At 62.4% G+C, this 18,429-nt stretch overlaps 1 protein-coding gene across 1 annotated transcript; it reads right to left on the bottom strand.

Annotated features, from left to right (window-relative positions):
• Positions 1-9,414: 9,414 nt before the first annotated feature.
• LOC125918063 (adhesion G-protein coupled receptor D1-like) lies at positions 9,415-18,060 on the bottom strand. Its single transcript, XM_049624115.1, has 6 exons — positions 17,875-18,060; positions 16,756-16,847; positions 15,006-15,132; positions 13,678-13,719; positions 12,449-12,541; positions 9,415-11,263 (listed from the first exon to the last, which is right to left on the bottom strand). The coding sequence occupies exons 1-6, from the start codon at positions 18,058-18,060 to the stop codon at positions 11,168-11,170; spliced, it is 636 nt and encodes a 211-aa protein (XP_049480072.1). The 3' UTR covers positions 9,415-11,167.
• Between the last annotated feature and the right edge of the window lie 369 nt (positions 18,061-18,429).

An 18,429-nucleotide genomic window follows, 5' to 3' on the forward strand; every position in this document is an offset into this window, starting at 1 on the left:
GTCAGGTGGGGCACCTTCCGGTCAGTGCCAGCTGAACGAACCTTCTCCTTGGTCTCCTGCTGCTGACCTAACGAGTTACTACAGTCAGTGGCTTGGACGACACGAATTTCTTCTGTCCCAGTTGTGCAGGTGACAGGTCTGATGTGGGCTCCCTGGGCTACAGTCAGGGGACCATCTGGCTGCGCTTCTTTCTGGGGCTGTGGAGCAGGACCCGCTTGCTCGTTCACGCGGGGTCGTTGGCGGCTCCTGGGGTCGTAGGGCTGACCCCCTGTGTCCTTCGGGCTGTCAGCCGAGGGCCTTTCCTCCGAGAGGGGCCCCTCGCTCCCCCTTCAGAGCCCCTCTGACGTTGCAAGCCTGTCCTCCTTCTCTCTGGACCCCGCCAGCCGGGAAAGGTCCCCCGTTCCAGGCCCCACACGGGGGATCCAGAACACCCTCCCCATCTCAAGATGGGTAACTTCATCCGTCGACAGAGTGCCTTGTCCCCTGCAAAAGGACACGGTCACAGGTCCTGAGGATCGAGTGTGGACACCTTTGGGGACATCCTTCTGCCAGCCACACCCCCACAGCCTTGGCTCGGGGTTCTCCTACCCCGTTTCCCTGACGGGATGCTGTGATTTGCTGAACTGCTCGTCTGTCCGTCGCCCTCCTCTGACCTGGGGCTCAAACCTTCTCAAGGTCAAGAGCAGTCTTCAATTTCCAATGGATGCAAAGTTGACCTCTTGGGACACCCTCAGACAGGTGGTTTGGGGACACAATGGACGGGGGGCAGCGTGCCCGGTGAAGGGGTGTCTGTTTGCCCAGCGCCAGCCAGCACGGCCGCCATGTGGGACGGGCTCGGCCAGCCCCGACCGAGCAAGAACGTCCGGGAATCAGAACCGCATGTGAATCTCCTCCCTCGCTAAGCACTGGCCGCCCAGCCAAGCTGCTTAAGCGCTGACACCTCTAAGTCCCGCCCAGCCGGTATTCTTCAAGTTTACGGTCTCCGCCTGGGAAGTGCTGGGTCTGACACACAGCCCAGTGCCTCCCCCGCAGGCCCCACATTCCCAAGATCAGATCCAATGTCCCCCACTCACTTTGCAGCCCGCTGCGAGACTCTGTCCTGCCTCCTGCGTGGCCCCACCTGCTAGCCAGGCCCCGCCCCCACCATCCTGCTGCCCCGTGGTGGTCCTCAGCCCCCCATGTCTACACCGAGCGCCTGCCTCACCTGCTTCCCGCCGTGTGCACCTCTGAAGAGAGCGGTTAGGGCTCCAGCCGGAAAAGCTCTGACGACTCTCGGGGAGGCACAGACGTAAGGCTGTAAAAGCTGGTTCCTGTTTAGAAGTGCACGCCCACCACCTCACAAAGCACAGAAGATTCCGGCATGGGCTCATCAGGTGGCGACCAGGCATAAAAGGTTGATTCCTACGAGGAACCTCTGATAAAGTCACATGGGGCTGAAAGTGGGACATCCACTGGAATTAGATGGGACAGCGTGCGGACACCCTACCAGAAATGAACGGCGCTCGTTGAATAATCCGCCACCGACAGACAGGAAGACGGGGTTCTCCCACCTCGTAGGCCGACCTGCCAAGACCCCCCGAGGGCATCTGGAGTTTGGGGAGATCAAAATTCTGGAAACAGTCGCAGCCCTTTGCCCTGGGGCTCCCTGAGGAAGAGTTCAGAGAGTACGGCGACAAGAATTCACTGGCTTTTCCCCAATTTTGGAATGTTCTTTGGCAGAATCCACGTGTCTGCAGCAGAGCCCTTTGTGTAGGCTCATTCGTGCCTTGTCTCTGCGGCTCACTGCCCCATCCCACGTCTCTAAGTTTGGGTCCCCCAGCTCTGCCGTGACCTGGCCCTGCCGGCCCAGCCCCCCGTGTCTCCTGTAACTTCTCTCTGCCCACCCGGTTCCCACCCTGGCCCTGCTCCTCACTCCGACCACTTTCCCCAGGACCTCGGCTTAGCTCCAGGACCCAGGCTGCTGCCACCACGCCAGAGGGCAGAGGGCTCTGGAGGTCTCCCCGAGGAAGTCACACGCTCTGCTCGGGAGGGACTCACGACGCCTCCAATCGGCAATCCCAGTGTTCCAGGCGGGGTGGGAGTGCGGGCCGTCCGCCCCCTGCCCGCAGCCTCCCGTCGCCAGCCGAGCATCACAAAAGACAAATGAAGCCGATCTTAACCCAGCAGCCCGGAAACCCACCGGCCCGGCCGGTAACGCATCCCCTGGACCCGTCCTGGGCCGCTTCCAGGCATCGCCCGCTGACGCCCAGCGTCCTGTCTTACAGGTGCGTCCTGTCTTACAGGTGCAAGACGGCGCCGCGGCAGGAAGCTGGCCGGAGCGGCCAGGAGCGGGAGGTAAAACATCTCTGTCACTCGAGACCGAAGAGTAACGAGGGGCCTCCAGGACCCACGACGACGGCCGAGCCCGCCCTCCCCGTGAGCCGGGTCTGTCCACATCAGAGCCCTCTCTGCCGACTGCTTTTCTCTGGGGGCTGTTCTCGCAGGCAGGGGGCGGCGGGGGGCGCAGACAGGTGAGAACACCTGGGCTGGGACCCCAGCAGGCAGGTGAGGTCCAAGCCCCTGCTGCCCCCGGTGCAGCCCGGCACACCCTGGGAGCCCCTCGGAGAGGCAGACCCTGGGCCCCGGCCTAGCATCTTCCGTGAGGCCAGCCCCAGCCCACCCTGCCCTGAGGGGCCCGGGCTGAGCCAAGGCCAGGGCGGGTGCAGTCTGCAGGCAGCACGGCGCGGGCGAGGGGCAGGACACGTCCTGGTGGGGCTGCACCCGCCAGGGGGGAGCGTCAGCCCTGAGCCGCGGGAAACCACAGTCCACGGGAGCCTAGGCAAGACAGAAGTGACTTCTCACTCGTCTATCTTGTTTCTAGGAATTTCTCAACATCTGGTTCCTCCTTATGGTGAAGCAGGCTGCGTGAGCTCCAGCCCCCACATCTACGTTCCAGCTGCCTGGGACGGGCAGGCCGCCGTCCTCATCTGACCCCGCCCTCCCGACCTTCCCCGGCCACCTCCAGGCTTGGGGAGCAGCTTCACGCGGAGCCACGGCAGCCACGGCCCGCGTCCCAGGATGGGCGCCGGGAAGGCACATTGGTTCTCCGGGCAGGGCCAGGCGTGAGCGTTCTGGGGGCCCGGTGCTCCCCGCCCCCACATGGGGAGAGCACACCTGGAGTCCATCTGGAGGACCCCCCAGGGAGAGAAGAAAGTTGACTCACTGAGGAGAAATCTCTGGAAACCCGGAGATCTGGAAAACCAGGAGAAGAGAGGGACAGAGCGGTTTGCAAACGGACAAACACAGCTCGTTCACCTAATAGAAGCGGAGGGGGCCCCAGGACCTCCAGTGACGTGAACACGCCCCACAGCTTGCAGGGGTCAGGCCCCTCTCTCGTTTATCTGGACAGACTCCATTAGGCCCGTTAATCTCCTTCATTAACCCTCCCGTGAGGACGCCTGCTGGGGAGGGAGAGCCACGCGTCAGCCGGGGGACAGGAGGGCAGCAGGCGGCGTCCCCCAGGGCTGGCCCTCACAGCCCTTCAGCCCCAAACACGAGGCAGAGGCACATGGGGCCCCTCCTACCACCCAGGGATGCCAGGGGCCCTCCGGTGCGAACAACAGAAAACTCCCTGGCCCAAGGGAGCAGGAAACTTCCCTCACAGCAGCGGCTCCAAGACGGGTCCAGAAGCAGCTCCGTCTGCCATCAGGGACCCCAGCAACCTGCGTCCTCCCACCGCCGTCACTGGGGGCTGGCGGGGGTCTGGCCAGCTCCCTGGGTCACCCCGTGGTTCCAGGCTTCCTGGGCAGGGGCCAGTGTCCCTTCACTTGTCACCGGCTGAGGTACCTCCCATACCTTTGTGTAAACCAGTCCCTGGAAAGGAGAACGGGACCGCAAAGCCCATTTTATGGTGATCAGGTTTCATTCCTGGGCTGGGGCCGGGGTCACCCTTCCCTGAGTCACACTGGAGAGGGACATCCACAAAACTCAAGGCCATCCCAGGAAGGAAGGCGCAGGGTCGGTGCCGGCCGAGACCCCGTGCCGCGCGCTGCCGTGTGGAGAAAAAGTTCAAGTCCCTGCCACTGCTCCCTTGTTCTACAGGATAAAATTCAACCAAAGGGTCGGGGACCCAGGACTCATCCACACACAGACATGGAGAAACTGAGCCTTTGTTTCAGATTCCATCCTGCCAGGTGACAACTCGGTGACTCGGGGATCACGTGCCTTCATTTCCACCTTCTTTCCAGAGCTAAGTCCAAGTTCCAGGGAGTTCAGGTGGCACCAAAGTCCCCAGGAGGGAGGACCAGATACCCGGGCACCGCCGCTGAGAGCCTGCCTGCTGGCGCCCCCTCCTCAGGCCCGTGCGTCTCCAGAGAGGCCATGAGGTCCGGGGCTGGAGGACAGAAATCCTTCTCGCAGCCGAAGCACGCCTTGCTGGGTGCCAGGGGCCATGGCTCATACCCACCCCGTCGTCATCACGTTCCTACCCCGTGCGGCAAGGACGGTATCAGAGCTCTATCTTTCCAGGGGCGGGCACCTCGCCACCTCTCCGGGCCCCCTGGTCTGCCCGTGTCCCCAGAGAGGGGGAAGTGCCTGCTCACCGGAGGAACACTGCTGAGGACTACCATCGTAGACAAGACCCGGTAAAAGATGAATCCGTGTCATAAAATTACAGAGCGGTTCCCCCGCCCCACGTGGTACCACCGTGGCTAGAGGTCCAGAGGGTACCCGAGGCTCACAGCTGAGAGAGCTGCTCTCTGAGGAGCGCACAGGGAAGGTCCATGGCCTGGAGCAAAGACCAAAACAAGGACCACGAAGGAACTTAACGCCTTGGGCATCTGCGGCCGTGGCAAATTTTCAACACGGCCCCGTTCCCGGCCGGACGGCACAAACCCTCCCGCTCATGTCCCGCCTACCTGGGTTCCCAACACCCAAGATAGACACGGACAGCTCTGAATGACAGCAACACGGCAGGGCGGGCCAAAAAGTCACGGAAGAAAGACGCACCAGAAACAGACTCACGCACTGCACAGGTGGCGATGAAATCATCAGGCAGGGAATTTTAAACAACTGTGACCGATGTTAAGAGCTGTAACGGAAAGAGTAGACAGTGTACAAAAGCAGACAGGTAATGGAAGCAGAGAGATGGGAACTCCAAGAAAGAGCCAACATAAAATGCTGGAAATCAAACACCCTTTGAGGGAAACAAAGGGTGCCCGTCGTGGGCTCACCAGCAGGTCAGCCTGCATTCTACCAAATGTTTAAAGATGCAATTGTAGCAATTCTAAAGGTGTAAATAAACGGAGAGATACTCCAGAGTTCTGTGTTGAAAGATCCAATATCACGAAGATATCAATTGTTCAGGATCGATCTACAGATTGACCACACGCCCAATCAGTATCCCAGCGAGCTATTTTGTGGATCTTGACAGACTGACTCTACAACTTATACGGAAAGGCAAAATATCTGGAACGGCCACAACAGTGAGAGAGAAAACCCCCGTTTGGGGACTCACTTCCTGATTTCTAGACTTAACCACAAAACCACAGTCGTCAAGACAGCACGGTGTCGGAAGGAAAAGACAGACCAACAGATGAAGGAAGGGACAGAGTCGAGATCCCGGAACTAGAACCTCACAAACACAGTGGTCAACTGACCTTGGACGACGGAGCGAAGACCCTCCCACGGTGAATGGACAGCCCCCCAGACAGATGGGGCTGGGGCCACTGGCGGCCACGAGGGTCTCCACGGACAAGAACGAGTCTCGATGCAAACCTCTGACAGTATACAAAACTCAATTTTAAAAGGACCCTATGCTTAAACTTAAAGACAAACCATTACGTATTTAGAAGAAAATACAGAGGAATCTTTTCAACCTGGGATTTGTTGAAGATTTCTTCGGCCCGACGCCAGAAGTACAACCGACAAAAGATAAAACCGATCCATCGATCTGCTCGGGACGGGGCGGGGGGCGACACACCGTCCTCACGGCGGACCGAGTTTTCTACCACCCTCTGCCCAAGGGACACCACTGTAGACAGTCGCCCACGGAGGACAGCCCTCGTGGAGGCGCGGGAGTCCGGACACTCGGCAGGTGGACGGCAGAGGGTGGGGCAGCGGCTTCTCGTCGCTCACACCCCCTTCCCCAGAGTGGCCCGGCTGGCCTGGCCCGGCTCGCTGCCCGGGACCTTCTGGCCTGTGGTTCCTCCCGGGGACGAGGGTGTGTGAGTGCGGGCCGGCTTCCCCAGCTGCGCGGACACTGCCGGACACGCACTCCCCATCCCGCCCGGAGTACGAGGTGGCTGCGGGACTGGACGGCAGGCGGCGCCGGGACGACGCAGCCGGGGCTCTCCGAGCACATCCGAAGGGCAGAGTCGCCACTGAGCACGCTGCAGACTCTGTGAGGAAGCTGGACCGTGGTCCCCAGACTCGCCCCAGGAGCCCCCAACACCGCGCAGCTCACCACGCACACAAGCACCCGTGGCCGGTTCCCCGTGCGCTCCCTGGAGAAGCCACACGCTTCCGAGCAAGTGACGCTGCCCCGGGAGAGCAGAAGGGAGGCTCTTGGCGCTTGGCCGGTGCTTTGCGGGATCGAGCGAAGGCACAGCAAGCATATAAAGAAATTGGCGCCAACCCTTCTCAAGCTCTTCTAGCAAACTGAAAAGCAGGGAACACCCCCGGCCTTCGTTTACCAGGCCAGCGTTACCCTGATAATAAAGCCAGACAAGGACACTCCAGGAAAACTGCAGGCCGATATCCCTGACAGACGTGGATGCAGAAATTCTCAGAACACCAGCGAGCGACTCACTAAAACCACCCTGGATGGTTCAACACGTGCGCACCAAAAAACGTGCCACGCCGCACCAACAGGACGAACGAAGAGAATCCGACGCCCTGTGGACAGCTGCAGGAACAGCGTGCACAGAAGTCAATATCCTCTCACGATCAAGAAAACTCTCAGCATAATAAAGTCCTCACGTGACGAGCCCACGGGTGAGCAGGTGAAAACTTTGCCTCGCGTATCAGGGGCGAGAAAGGGAGCCTGTCCCCACCTCCCGTCAGCACGGAGCTCGGGGCCCTGGCCATTCGGTCAGGCAGGAAAAAAGGATAAAAGGCACCCGAATCCTACAGGGGAGGTGACATCACCTCCGTGTGTAGATGACGTGATGTCATGCACAGAAAACCCTGTACGCGGGAAAGTCGCCAAACAGGACTAATGAAGGAATCTGGTAAGGCCGCAGGATACGAAACCCTTGTCAACAAAGAGTGAAGAAAGAAACGGTGGTGCACACACCGGGGTGCTGGCCATCTGGGACAACCCGGAGAGTCGGGCGGAGGAAGACAGAGGCTGCACGATCTCCCTCACGTGGAGAATAGGAGAAGGCCGACGCGCAGAAGCGGAGTGGACTGCTGGCTGCTGGGGGCAGGAGCGGGGGGCAGTGCAGTGGGTGAGGGGGCCGGGGGGTACAAACCCACACTCGCAAAACGGAGCGGTCCCGGGCGGAACAGACCGCGTGGCGGGTATTTTCACGCATGGCTATTGACACCTCGTCGCATCATCTGCAACCGTGTCTGGTGACGTCAGCGCAGGCTCGCTGTGGGGACCGCTTCACACCGTGCACGAGCATCAAACTTCGTGATCAGCACCTGAAGCCGACGGGGTGCTGCACGTCAACCATCCCCCGACAAAAATGCACAAAACTGTTTCTAAAAGTAGGGAACGGTCCCACGCTGTGAACGGAGCACCCCCACATCCCTCGACCTCAGCCCTCACGGCCGAACCGCCTAAACGTGGCGGGAGATGCTGTCAAGGCCGATCTGCGCCCAGCCAGATACAGACCTGCAGGGGCGGACTCCACGGGAGCCGCGCGAGTACGAGGAGGCCGCCGCGCGACGCCTCTGGGGCTCCCGCGGGAGGAGGTGCGACCGGGGGGCCACGAGACCCTCCTTGGAGCCGCCTTGGGGGGGCCCTCGGCCCACCCACCGCACCTGCCTCCCTATCAGGGCAGGTGGAGTGAGCAGGAAGCGTGCCCACCGTGTGGATGCGGTGCCCCAGCAAGCAGCGAGGCATTTTCAGGATGGTCGCGGGCTGAGCTCAGTCCGAGAGCAGGCGGCCTCTGTGGTGCCCGGGGCAGTGTCCATCACAGGGCACACCCCCCACAGGAGGCTGGGACAGGGACGCCCAGCACCCAAGTGAGACAGTTACACGGCAAATACGTGATTTTACTCGCCCTGTGTGTTCCCAATTATCAGCTCCCTTCCGGGAGGAGGGAAAGGAAGTAAAGGCACGTGAAAAGCTCTCAGCAGGGACCAGAGAGACGCACATTAGGACACGTTCGCACGTATTAAACTGGCAACAAAAATACGACAAACACGCCTTGCTGGTAAAATATTTGAAAAAAAAAAACAAAAACACAAGAGTCATCAATAACTTCTCACTGGTGTTGAGCGCTGACCCAGTACCTATCTTGGTAACAATCTGGAAAAACGTTTCAAGAGCCACGGAATTATTTCCGTTTTGACGCAGAAACCCAACTGTGAAATTTTAACCTGGAAAATAATCGAGGTAAGAAGAAAAAGCCATAAGCAGAACATCAAAGACATCAGTTTCCATCTACCGACGCACCTACCCAGTGTACGAAGACAAAGTCTATCAAAACAGTAACGTCACATGCACATGAACCGTATAGAACACCGAAGCGTGGAAATGCTAAGATAATTCAAGGAGCTGGTAAAACACTGCATGTAATTGGATGTTTTATGCATACCCATTACAACTGTAATTATGAACGCAACACAGCGATACGGAAGGTGGTGGAGAAGTTTAAAAGCGGACGGCTGTGCGGCAGATACGACGTAGGACCGAGTAAGGTACATCTGCCATCCCTGCAAACACTGTGGGAAAGCGAATGCACGGGGCCGGGCGGCCGGCGGTGGCTGGAGCTCCCACACCCAGCACACGTCTACACGGGGCTGCACAGACCCTCTCCCCACTGCCCCCCCACCCCTGCCCCGTGGCCGGTGCTTGTCCCCCCGGCCCGCCCTGGGGAGGGAGGCTCCCAAGAGCCCCGGGGCGTCATCCCCCACGGTGTCCCCAGAGCTAGGACGTGCCGGGCACACAGTACACAGTAGGCACTGAATAAGTAACTGCTGAGTGAATCCCAGGGCAAGATTTCACCCACGTGTCTCTCTACAGATTTTTGTCATGAGACTCAGTCCCGCTCATCTCCCACAAGCAAAAGACCTTAGGACTACACTTCATCTTAAGGACATTAAGATTTTATTTCATAAAAATTACAACATATTTTCACTCCTCAGTGGCATCCATCGTCTTTCCTGTGCCATAAACTACTCTAAACACACTGTCCTTTCCAATTTCTTATCTTTGGCCAAATTACGTGTAGATAATAAAGCACCGCAGAAGCCGAAATCTATAGCCTATAAATAAAGTGCACTGCTTTCCTTCATTAGAAATAACAATTTGTTCATTACTTCCCTTGACAGATTAGCTATGTAGAGCGAATATGCTGAGTTTAAAACAAAAGAAATCCATCTAAAGTGAAGACGGTTCCTTACTTGATTTGCTTCACCAGAAACAAAAGAAACCAAACCCCACGTGTAGACCTTAGGATAGTGCTCACAGGCCTGACAAGGATGCCCGTGAGTTACAAGCGATCTGGTTTCTGGAGTCACGAGGAGAAGCCTGGGCAGGGGCTGGGCACGCTCGGACTTCTCGCTACACACGGGGTCTCCGTGGCGGTCGACACCCCAGCCCGTCCCCAGGGGCTGCACAGAAGGTAACGGACGTCGTCACCCTGTGCCGAGTCGCTGCTGTGCCCGGGGCCTCACTGGGACGGAAGAACAAAGATTCCCTGCGGTCGACACGTGGCTCTGTGTCCAGCCCCTCCCCACGCAGGAGACGCCTGTGGGTGACTGCCGCGCCCACCGTGACGGGGGTGCGTTGCATGAGGAAGGCACCCGACCAAGATGGAGAAGGTCCACAGAACCATGGAGAAAATTCACTCCGAGACCCGGTGGGCGCCTGGGGCGGGAAGGGCTTAATGCTACCACGGTCACAGTTTTACGGGAAGATTTTCCAGTATCAGCTACGGGTTTGAACTTCTCACCCACGCGTCTCACAGACACTTAGTGCTGACGCCACGGTAGGAGCGGTCACAGCCTGCTTCCGAATATTCGGTGGCGTCTGGGTTCACATCTAGGGTCAAGGGCCCTGCCCGCGCGTAGAGGAGTAAGGGTCGCTCCCATCTCCTACGGGGCCGAGTCCCAGTCTGCAAAGCAACATCAACAGGAAGACCCGGCCACCGTCAGGCCACCGTCCCCGGGTCCGTGGCTCGGGTGGCCGTGCGGGCGGCGAGGCGTGGTTGCCGTCGCAGCAACACGGAACCCGCCGCACCGCCTACCACCGCGTCTGCCCGTTAAACACAGACAGGTGTCTGTGAGTGACCAGGAAGCAGCTCCGGGAAGCCGGACCGCGGGAAGCCAACCGCAGGCCGGCAGCCGGCTCCCGGGGGCCGCGGGCGCGGGGAAGCCTCGGGCGCTCACGGCGCGGCCCACGTCAAGGCCGACCTTGAGGGGGACCGGAGCGCTCCCAGCAGCGGCCCACCTGGCTCTTCGCCCGCGGCCGGGCCTGAGCGGCCAGACCCCAGCCCAAAGCCCCGGCCCCGCAGAGGCCTGGCAGGGGCGGCACGGCCGGAGCGTGAGGGGCCCCCCTCAGCTGGCGCTGGCTCCTGGGAGCTTGTTGCGGCTGATTCAGCAGGTCGAGGACATTTCTCACGCTCCCCACACGCCCGTCCGCCTCTGCCTGACCCTCTGGGGGCTTCCGCCTCCCCGCGGGACCCTCCCCTTTGGTCCCAAGGCCCCATCGTGGCTCCCAGGCTAACCCGCCCTCCTGGTGCGGCAGGCCCTGGGGCCTGTGCGCCCACGGCAGGTGCCCCGGGGGACAGTCGCTCGGCCACAGGAGGACCAGAGCCGGGAGGGCTGCGGGCCCGGCGGTGGGCTCTGTCACACGGGGCGGGTGGGAGGCAAGGAAGCCTGTCCCGGGGGCCACGACTCCCGTATCCAGACAGCAGCGAGGAGAGGAGGGTCTCGTGGTGAAGGCAGAGGGCTTCTCGTGGTTCGTCCGCGGGGGGTGTTCTGAGCAGCAGGACGGCGGCTGCAGCCTCCCTGCTCACACGGTAGACAGGTCCACACGGTGCGCAGATTGGCTGCTCTTGTCCCAGGGGCTGAGCCTGGTGGACACTGTGCCCGGCCGGGTCCCGTTCATCTGCAAACCACAAAGGAGTGAGCTGAGAAGACCCTGCCCCACGATGGGAAACCAGTCCCGGCGGGCGCGGAACCGCCGGGCCGGAAAGCCACGCGAGGCTCCCCTCGAACCCGCCGGGCCCCCCTGCTCCCCGAGGAAGAGGACCCTGAACTCCGAGACCACACTGCTCTCCGCCTTCCGCCCGGGCTCCTCGGCCCCGCGCCTGGGGGCTGGCGTGCGCCCTCTGCCGCGCGCCCGCCCGGCCCTGCGCTCTCCACGTGCGTTTACCGAGCACACCTCGCTGCTGCCGGAGGCTGCGGGGTCACGGCAGCGAGCAGAGCCAACCAGGTCCTTGTTCCCGGGGGTGTGCACCCCGTGGGAGGCAGACAACGTCACGCTCGCACCAATAAGCAGAACGTGCAGACAGAGGCAGCACAACACCGCACCGGGGGTGCCCGGGAGGCTCTTCCCGAGGACGGGACCCCTGAGCCAGGCCCTGGGCTCAGCTCGGAGGTGGTGGCGCCACGAGGACGCCCGACATGTGCCCCAGGCGCCCGGTGGCCCTGCCTGCATCTCCGCGGGAGGCGAAGGAGCCCGGTGTTGAGAGGACAGGCTTGTCGAGAGCCCCGAGAGCCAAGACCCCGGTTCTTGGGCGTCTGCAGAGCAAGGAGACCCCTGATGGCTGGGCTGTGCCTGGTGACCGTCCCGCCTCCCCGGGACACCAGCAGAATGCCCGGGGCCCGCCTCCTGGCCAGCTGATCCTTCCGTCCTCCTGACGCAACACAGAAGCACTGCCCCCGGGGAAACGGGCAGGAGACAAGGTCGCGTGACACCACCAGGACGGAGGACCCCGCTGTGGGCAACGCGTCACCCAGAGCCCACGCAGCCTGCAGGTCACGTCAGGTACGAGCGGGCTGAGCAAGAACCGCCGGCGCCCGGGCCTCGCTGCCACGACCCGCACGGGCAGCCACCTGCACGACGTGGCCCTGCCGAGAACAGGCTCGGGGAAGGAACGAGAGGCGCGCCGGAGGCTGCGGGTCCCGGAGGCCCGCGAGGGCAGAGGCCCGGAAGCCGCCCCGGCTTTCCAGGCAACAGGGACAGCACAGCAGACGAGAGCCTGCGGGTCCACACGGTGAGGGTGCAGGCGCTCGGGACAGGATCGGAGCGAGAAGTGGGGGCGCAGATGGGACGCCGCGTGGCACTTACGATGTCAGAGCTGAAGGGCTTCGCGTTAGCGTTGCGGTTGGAGCTACTCGTCAGGGTCCAGACCTTGGTTTTGTGCTTGAAGGCGGCCCTCACCTTCGAAGGCGGACGAGGGATTGGTTAGGAGCAATTTCAGCGGTGGGAACAGCAACAGTAAGAGATCTTTCTCCGAGGTCCCTAGGAATTCGTGCCGAAAGAGAGCCCCGGACACCAGCGGCAGGGCACGGGCAGGGTCTGGCAGCATCAGGTCCAGTCGCACTGCCTCATCTGGCAGGTGCGGACCGTGTCCCCATCACCGTGCCAGGGCCGCACAGGGGGAGAGCTGGATCCAGCCCGGCCCCTGCCGGCCTCGTCACGGTTCTGCACGGGGTATGGGACACACTCAACAAGGAGCGGTGGAGGGGGCAGAGTGTGACGGCAGCAGAAACAATGGAGATAAAAAGCCAACAGACGCAAACGCAGGGTAGGCTGTGCGTGGCCTTCCCACCTGGCGGACCACAGTTTCGGGCTCTGCCGGGCTGCTCCCTGGTCTTGGCAATCATGTGAGCCCTCCCCCACCGGTCACCATCATCCTCAGCGACCCCCCTGCCCCTCCCCCAGCTCCCCTCCCTCGCTGCCTGACCCAGCCCTGTACAAACGGACCCTCTGCAGAGCACCCAGGTGGGGTGGGACCTCTGCCTGGTACAAGTACGGATCCTGAGGGACAAGGCCTGGAGCCTCTCCCCTCCCCGTGGCCAAGTGCACGGCAGGTGCAACGCCCACACCGTACTGAGAACGAGCCCGCCCCAGCTGCCCCAGGGCCTGTGGAGGGCCCGTGACACAGTCCCCCCAAACCCCGTGGTCACGAGGCCTCCTTCTTACACCCCAGATGCGTTCGGGGAGGACTGTTGGGAAGCCACCTACATCTTGCTGTCCCTGCCGTGCCAGGCAGCAGCGAGCAGGTCCAGGGCGTACAGTTCGGCTGCCTCCACTGTCCCCATCCCCCCTGCCCTCCGCAGAGCCGGCAGGGCCCGCCTGACGCCAGGAGGGGGACGATGAGTGTTGCTCAGCAGCCAGAAGTCGAGAGAAGGGCTGACGGAAAGCAGCCCCACTGCACACAACTTGTCGCCCCCACCAAAGCCTATCCAGGGTTACGTTCCCAGACACCAGCCTGACGGGGCAAGACGGTTGCTGCGCCCCGTGCCCTTTCAGAAATGAACAGCCTGCTTCGTATCATCAGGGAGTAGACATACCTCTGAATTCAGGAGACAATGGAAAAGGAAGATGAAAAACCCCTGGGGAGGAAGGGGAGAACACAGGATTAGGGCCCTTGCGTTTTATCGCGGCACTTTCCAGGGCTTCCTCCCAAGGCCACATGGGCTCTGGAGAGGTCCTGGCACGGCTCAGTGCCAGGAAGCCTGTAGGTGAGCTGTGTGCCAATCCTGATGCTATGGTTTGGAGCCCCCGAGGATGGAGGGGCGTCCCGGGTCCCACCCTGAAATCTAACCTAGAGGCGGGCACCAGCGTGACGGCCACGCTGTTTGGGCGAAGGCGTCTACAGAGGTGGATTCCCAGACAGGCTGGACCTGGGAATGAGCAGAAATGCTGGGAAAGGACAACGGCACGGACATCAGACAATTCCTTAAACTGAGCCCTGGTGCCCTCATCTCAGACACCACGATGATAACAACGAAACAGGCACGAGAACGAGGATGTCCCCCAAGCCCCGGAGACAGCTGCTACGCGTCCAGCGCTAGGCGACCCCTCACACGAGTCATCTCATTCAGCGCTGAAGCGGCCCCGTTAGTGGGGCCCGTTCTCGTTGAATGGGGGAGGAAGCCGGGATCCAGAGCGGAGGGAGGTGGCCCAGGACCCAGCTCGTGTAAGGGCTACAGCCAGCCAAACCGGTCACGCTCTTCTATGAACAACCACAGGGAGACGATGGGTGGAAGCTTGTTACAAATTAGAAGCCTGACGCTCGTCCGTAAGATGCGGTCCCCGGTCAGGAAGACCCGGACGTGGTGTGGACTGCACAGCGAGGGCCGGTGGGCCGTGCTCGCGGTTGCCAGGATCCAGCCTTCGGCTCGTCTGTGTGGGCTGTGGGTGGCGGTGGGCACCCATTTCCACCCTTCCTCTGGGGGGGCTGTGTGTCTGGGGACGCAGGTCTGAGCACCCTAAGCCTCGGGTTTCCAGGCTGCTGACCCTTCCCTGCCCGTCCACGCGGGGGACACGTGTGAACCCAGACCCGAGATACACGCCGTCGCCGCCTCCCCACGCCCGGCCCCCTTTCCAGAGCTGCCCGCAGGCTGCCGTGTTCCCTCTCAGGCCTGAGTGCGCCTCCCACCAGTCCCAGCCACCGGCGGGATGAACCGGGTGGCGACCCCGCAGGCCCCGTGTGCTGGGCGCTGGCGTGTGCCCCATCGACGCCTCCGCGCCCGGCCGCGGGGCAGGCTCACGCCGTGGGCCCCCAGGGGGTGTGGCAAGAACAGAGAGGGGGTCTCCCTCCCGCCCCGGTGGCAGCCTGCCGCGCACATCCGCTCACGCGGCGGCCGGCCTCCCCCGGGAGTCCGCAGGCTCTCACCTGCAGGGAGTTGAGAACGGCAAACATGTACTGGAAGACCACGGCCTGGCTGTTGACAGCGAGCACGCCGAAGACCCACGAGGTTCCCAGGATGGGCAGCAGCACGGCCACAGCTTTCGCCGTCAACCTAAGAGAGAGGTGGATGGACGCGGCCACTCTGGCGGGGGTGGGTAGGTGACGGGGGGTCTAAGGGACCGGCCTCTCGACCGGAGGCCTCTGAGCGGGAGCGGACACGGCCCTGCTGGGGGCCGGGCCTGGGCTCCGCCCGGCGGGTGATCTTGGGTGAGGAGCTGACCGCTCGGGACCTGAGACGGGGAGTCCCCACCCAGCCGGCAGCTCCCCTACGGGTCCCCTGCAGCCGGCGCTCCGCACCCGGCAGCCGGCGGGCCCTCTGGGCGCCCTCGCTGACCACCCCGATCCGATGGGAACGCCGATCCCGGGCACCCACGGCGGAGAGCAGCGCCAGGCCCCGGCCGGGCGGACCCAGCGGGGTGGGAGGCACGCCCCGCATCAGCCTCGCAGGCTCCTTCTCGGAATGTGGGCTCCCTGATGAAGGCACGTGGTCCCTCCCGCGTCTGCAAGCCCGGGGCGGAGCTTGCACGGAGTCAGCGCCCACCGAGCGCCAGCCGGACCAACGTCTGACCCCAAGGTGTCCTGACATGGCGCACCGTCTCCCCGACCTCTGAAACAGCCAGCTTCGCACACCGGGGCTTCTGTCCCAGGGCCTCAGCGGGCAGCCCGGAGACCGACGTGAGCTGTGCGCTCAGTTCGGCGGCTGCCTGCCCCTCGTAACTGGGCACGGTGACCACACGTCCGCTTCCTCGCTAGACCGCGAGCTCCCCCACGGCTGGGCTGGGGCCTCATCCCCGCGACCCCAGAGCGCGGCACCGCACCAGGGCCCGGTGGGCTCTCGGGACGTGACCCCTGACTGAACGAGTGAGTGAGTGAGTGACGGACAAACGCACGAGCAGGCACAGGTGCCTCACACGCGTCCAGCAGCTCCAGGGGGAAGTGTGACACGGCCACACTGAGCCTCCCGGTCGGACGCCCGAGATCCCCGCCCTGGCAGCTCCCGGCCACAAACCCTGAAAGCCAAGGATGGTTCGCACAGGTCAGCTGCCAGGGAAGCCACAGCCACAAGTTTTCTTAAAGTCACTGCAGTTAAAACCCTCGAATCTGGGAACAAGCCATCACGGACCACTTAAGCTTCATCTTCAGATCCTGGAAAACCCGTATGTGAGAGGAGTGGCTGTGAGAAATGGGTCTCAAAACGTGCTTTTTCTTAAAAATTGAAACATCAAAACAGAAGATCTTGGGGAGAATACGTCCAGTTGAAGCTCCCTGAGGCCTCTTGTTAACTGGGCCAGGGCTGTTGGGGTCCCCTCGTCACGTGCGGAAGGAGCAGGAGCAGGAGCAGGGGGGTGGAGTCCCTCCCCAGAGACACCTGCACCTCCTGCAGACGGACCAGCCCGGGAGCGCCTCGGGCAGCTGCACCCAGAGGAGTTTCCTCCGTGCGACAGCCCTTTACAGACGGGAGAGCCGGGGGCTGCTGGCAGGGCCGAGGCAGGACAGAACCAGCGATCTTCCTCCTTCGCCCCCGCAGGTGGCCTCTCGCCCTTGGGGTGGAGCTGTCCCCAGATAGCAGGCAAGCAAGGATGTGAGCCCAGGGCTCCCCAGTGCCCCCCGCCCGCTACCTGCGGGCAGCTGCGTGTGGCCGAGACCACCAGCGACGGCCCAGAGTCCAGCTTACTTGAAGGCACTAGGGTCCCCGTGGATCTTGTAGTTGTCAGCGCTGATCTGTGAAATGACCCTGGTCACGGCGACGAGGATGCCGACGTTCACCTGCACAAGGGGAGCAACGGAAGCCAAGGTGAGGGTCCTGATCCCACCCCACCCCCCTCGCTCTGAGCGAGCAGGTGGCGTCACTGCAGAAACGTAACCCACGTGGGTCCCTGAGCGTTTACCTCCACTTGGCACACGGACGAGCACCTTCTGGGAGCCCACGTCTGTGCCGAGAAAGGGCAGCCACCCAGCCCATTCTGCCCCCAGGCACACAGCAAGGGAAGGCCTGGGGTTCAAACCTCATTTCAGCATTGCTCACTGTGTGGGACCCCACGTGATGTGCTCATGCCCTTGGAACCTCAGTTTCCCCATCTGATGAGAAACCGTCGCAACGCCCACAGCGCGCAAACGGATCATTGAAGAGATAAGAACTCGCATCCATAAAGGCACCTGCCACTTTCACCCAGGCCAGCGGCCACGTGATCCTTGGAGGCCACAGCGCATCTGCCTCCTGGCTAGGCACCTGCTGGGAGGCTCCCCTTGGGGTCTGTGGGGCGGGGGTGCTGAGGAGGTCTCTGCAGAGCCTCAGGCGCAACCTGTCCCCTCCCGAGCAGCTCTGCAGGGCCCTGAGCGAGCCTGGCAAGGCAGGAGGCGGCAAGGGGGAGCGAGAGCCAGGATTTCCTTCTGCTACTGCAGGATCCAGGCCCGTGCTGTGGCCGGGACCTCTCTCCTCCCTCTGCAAAACCCGGAGGTCAACGACAAGTTCGCCCAGGAGTCCTGCTCCAGGCCCAAACCCTGTGTGCACGGTCAGGCCTGACCACGGGCAACGACAAGGCCTCACCGGCCGACCTCACAGGCAAGGCGGCCCTCCCCACCCCGGCCTGGTGCGCAGAACTGCAGGCAGGGGCTCGGGCCTCCCACCCTGGCGGCCATCCCCACGGGCAGGTCTGCGTTCCCAGCCCCGGCACCTGCCTCCGAGGCCTCCTAACTGGGGCTCCGGCCTCAGGCCTTCCTCAGGCTCCACTGCTGACACCACCTTACGCCCGGGGCCTCGCAGCCACTCCCCCAGAGTTCAGTGCTTCCCCACTCCTTCTCCGCTGTCAGCCTCCTCCCGGCCTGGCCGCCCGGCCTCCAGGGCTCCGTGCTGGGGGCCGGGGGGGGCCCCGGCCTGTACCACCACACCCCGCCAAGAAGGCTCAAGTGCCACACGCACCGACACCTCAACCCCGGGCGGCCCGGCTCCCGGGTCCAGACGCACGTCACCTGCCCTCATCTGTCGCCTGCACAACGAGGACCCTAACAGAATCGCCCAGGGTCAGGGAGGACGAAAGAGGTCAACGATGTGAGTTCGCCGGCGGCAGAGCCCTCCACCCCTCCTCCCCGGCTGATCGTGTTAGGACCACAAGAAACCACACTCAGCCACGTGGAGAAAGGGCCACAGAGATGCAGTGACCGCTTCAGCACTTTCCGCTCTGAGATCAGCGGGCAGCGCCCCTGCCTCTCCCAGCGGCGCGAGGGCAGGGAGGCCAGGAGCCCGCGTTAAACCGCGGGACTCGGTTCTCTTGAATGATTGCTTTTCAGCTTTATGCCTTCGGTAAAACCTAGGGTTCTGAATTCTGAACCGTTTGTGTTCTTATGCGTA

The sequence above is a fragment of the Panthera uncia genome, unplaced genomic scaffold (genome assembly GCF_023721935.1).
Source record: "Panthera uncia isolate 11264 unplaced genomic scaffold, Puncia_PCG_1.0 HiC_scaffold_415, whole genome shotgun sequence".
In the NCBI taxonomy this organism is placed as follows: domain Eukaryota; kingdom Metazoa; phylum Chordata; class Mammalia; order Carnivora; family Felidae; genus Panthera; species Panthera uncia.

What these genes read in the sequence shown, in the direction of transcription:
- LOC125918063 (XM_049624115.1), bottom strand. Translation starts at nt 18,060, where the DNA reads ATGAGGGCAGGTGACGTGCGTCTGGACCCGGGAGCCGGGCCGCCCGGG. An exon ending in CCGTTCTCAACTCCCTGCAG is followed by an intron (nt 13,720 to 15,005) that starts GTGAGAGCCTGC and finishes CTTCCTCCCCAG; the next exon opens with GGGTTTTTCATCTTCCTTTT. An exon ending in ATTGTCTCCTGAATTCAGAG is followed by an intron (nt 12,542 to 13,677) that starts GTATGTCTACTC and finishes CCGCCTTCGAAG; the next exon opens with GTGAGGGCCGCCTTCAAGCA.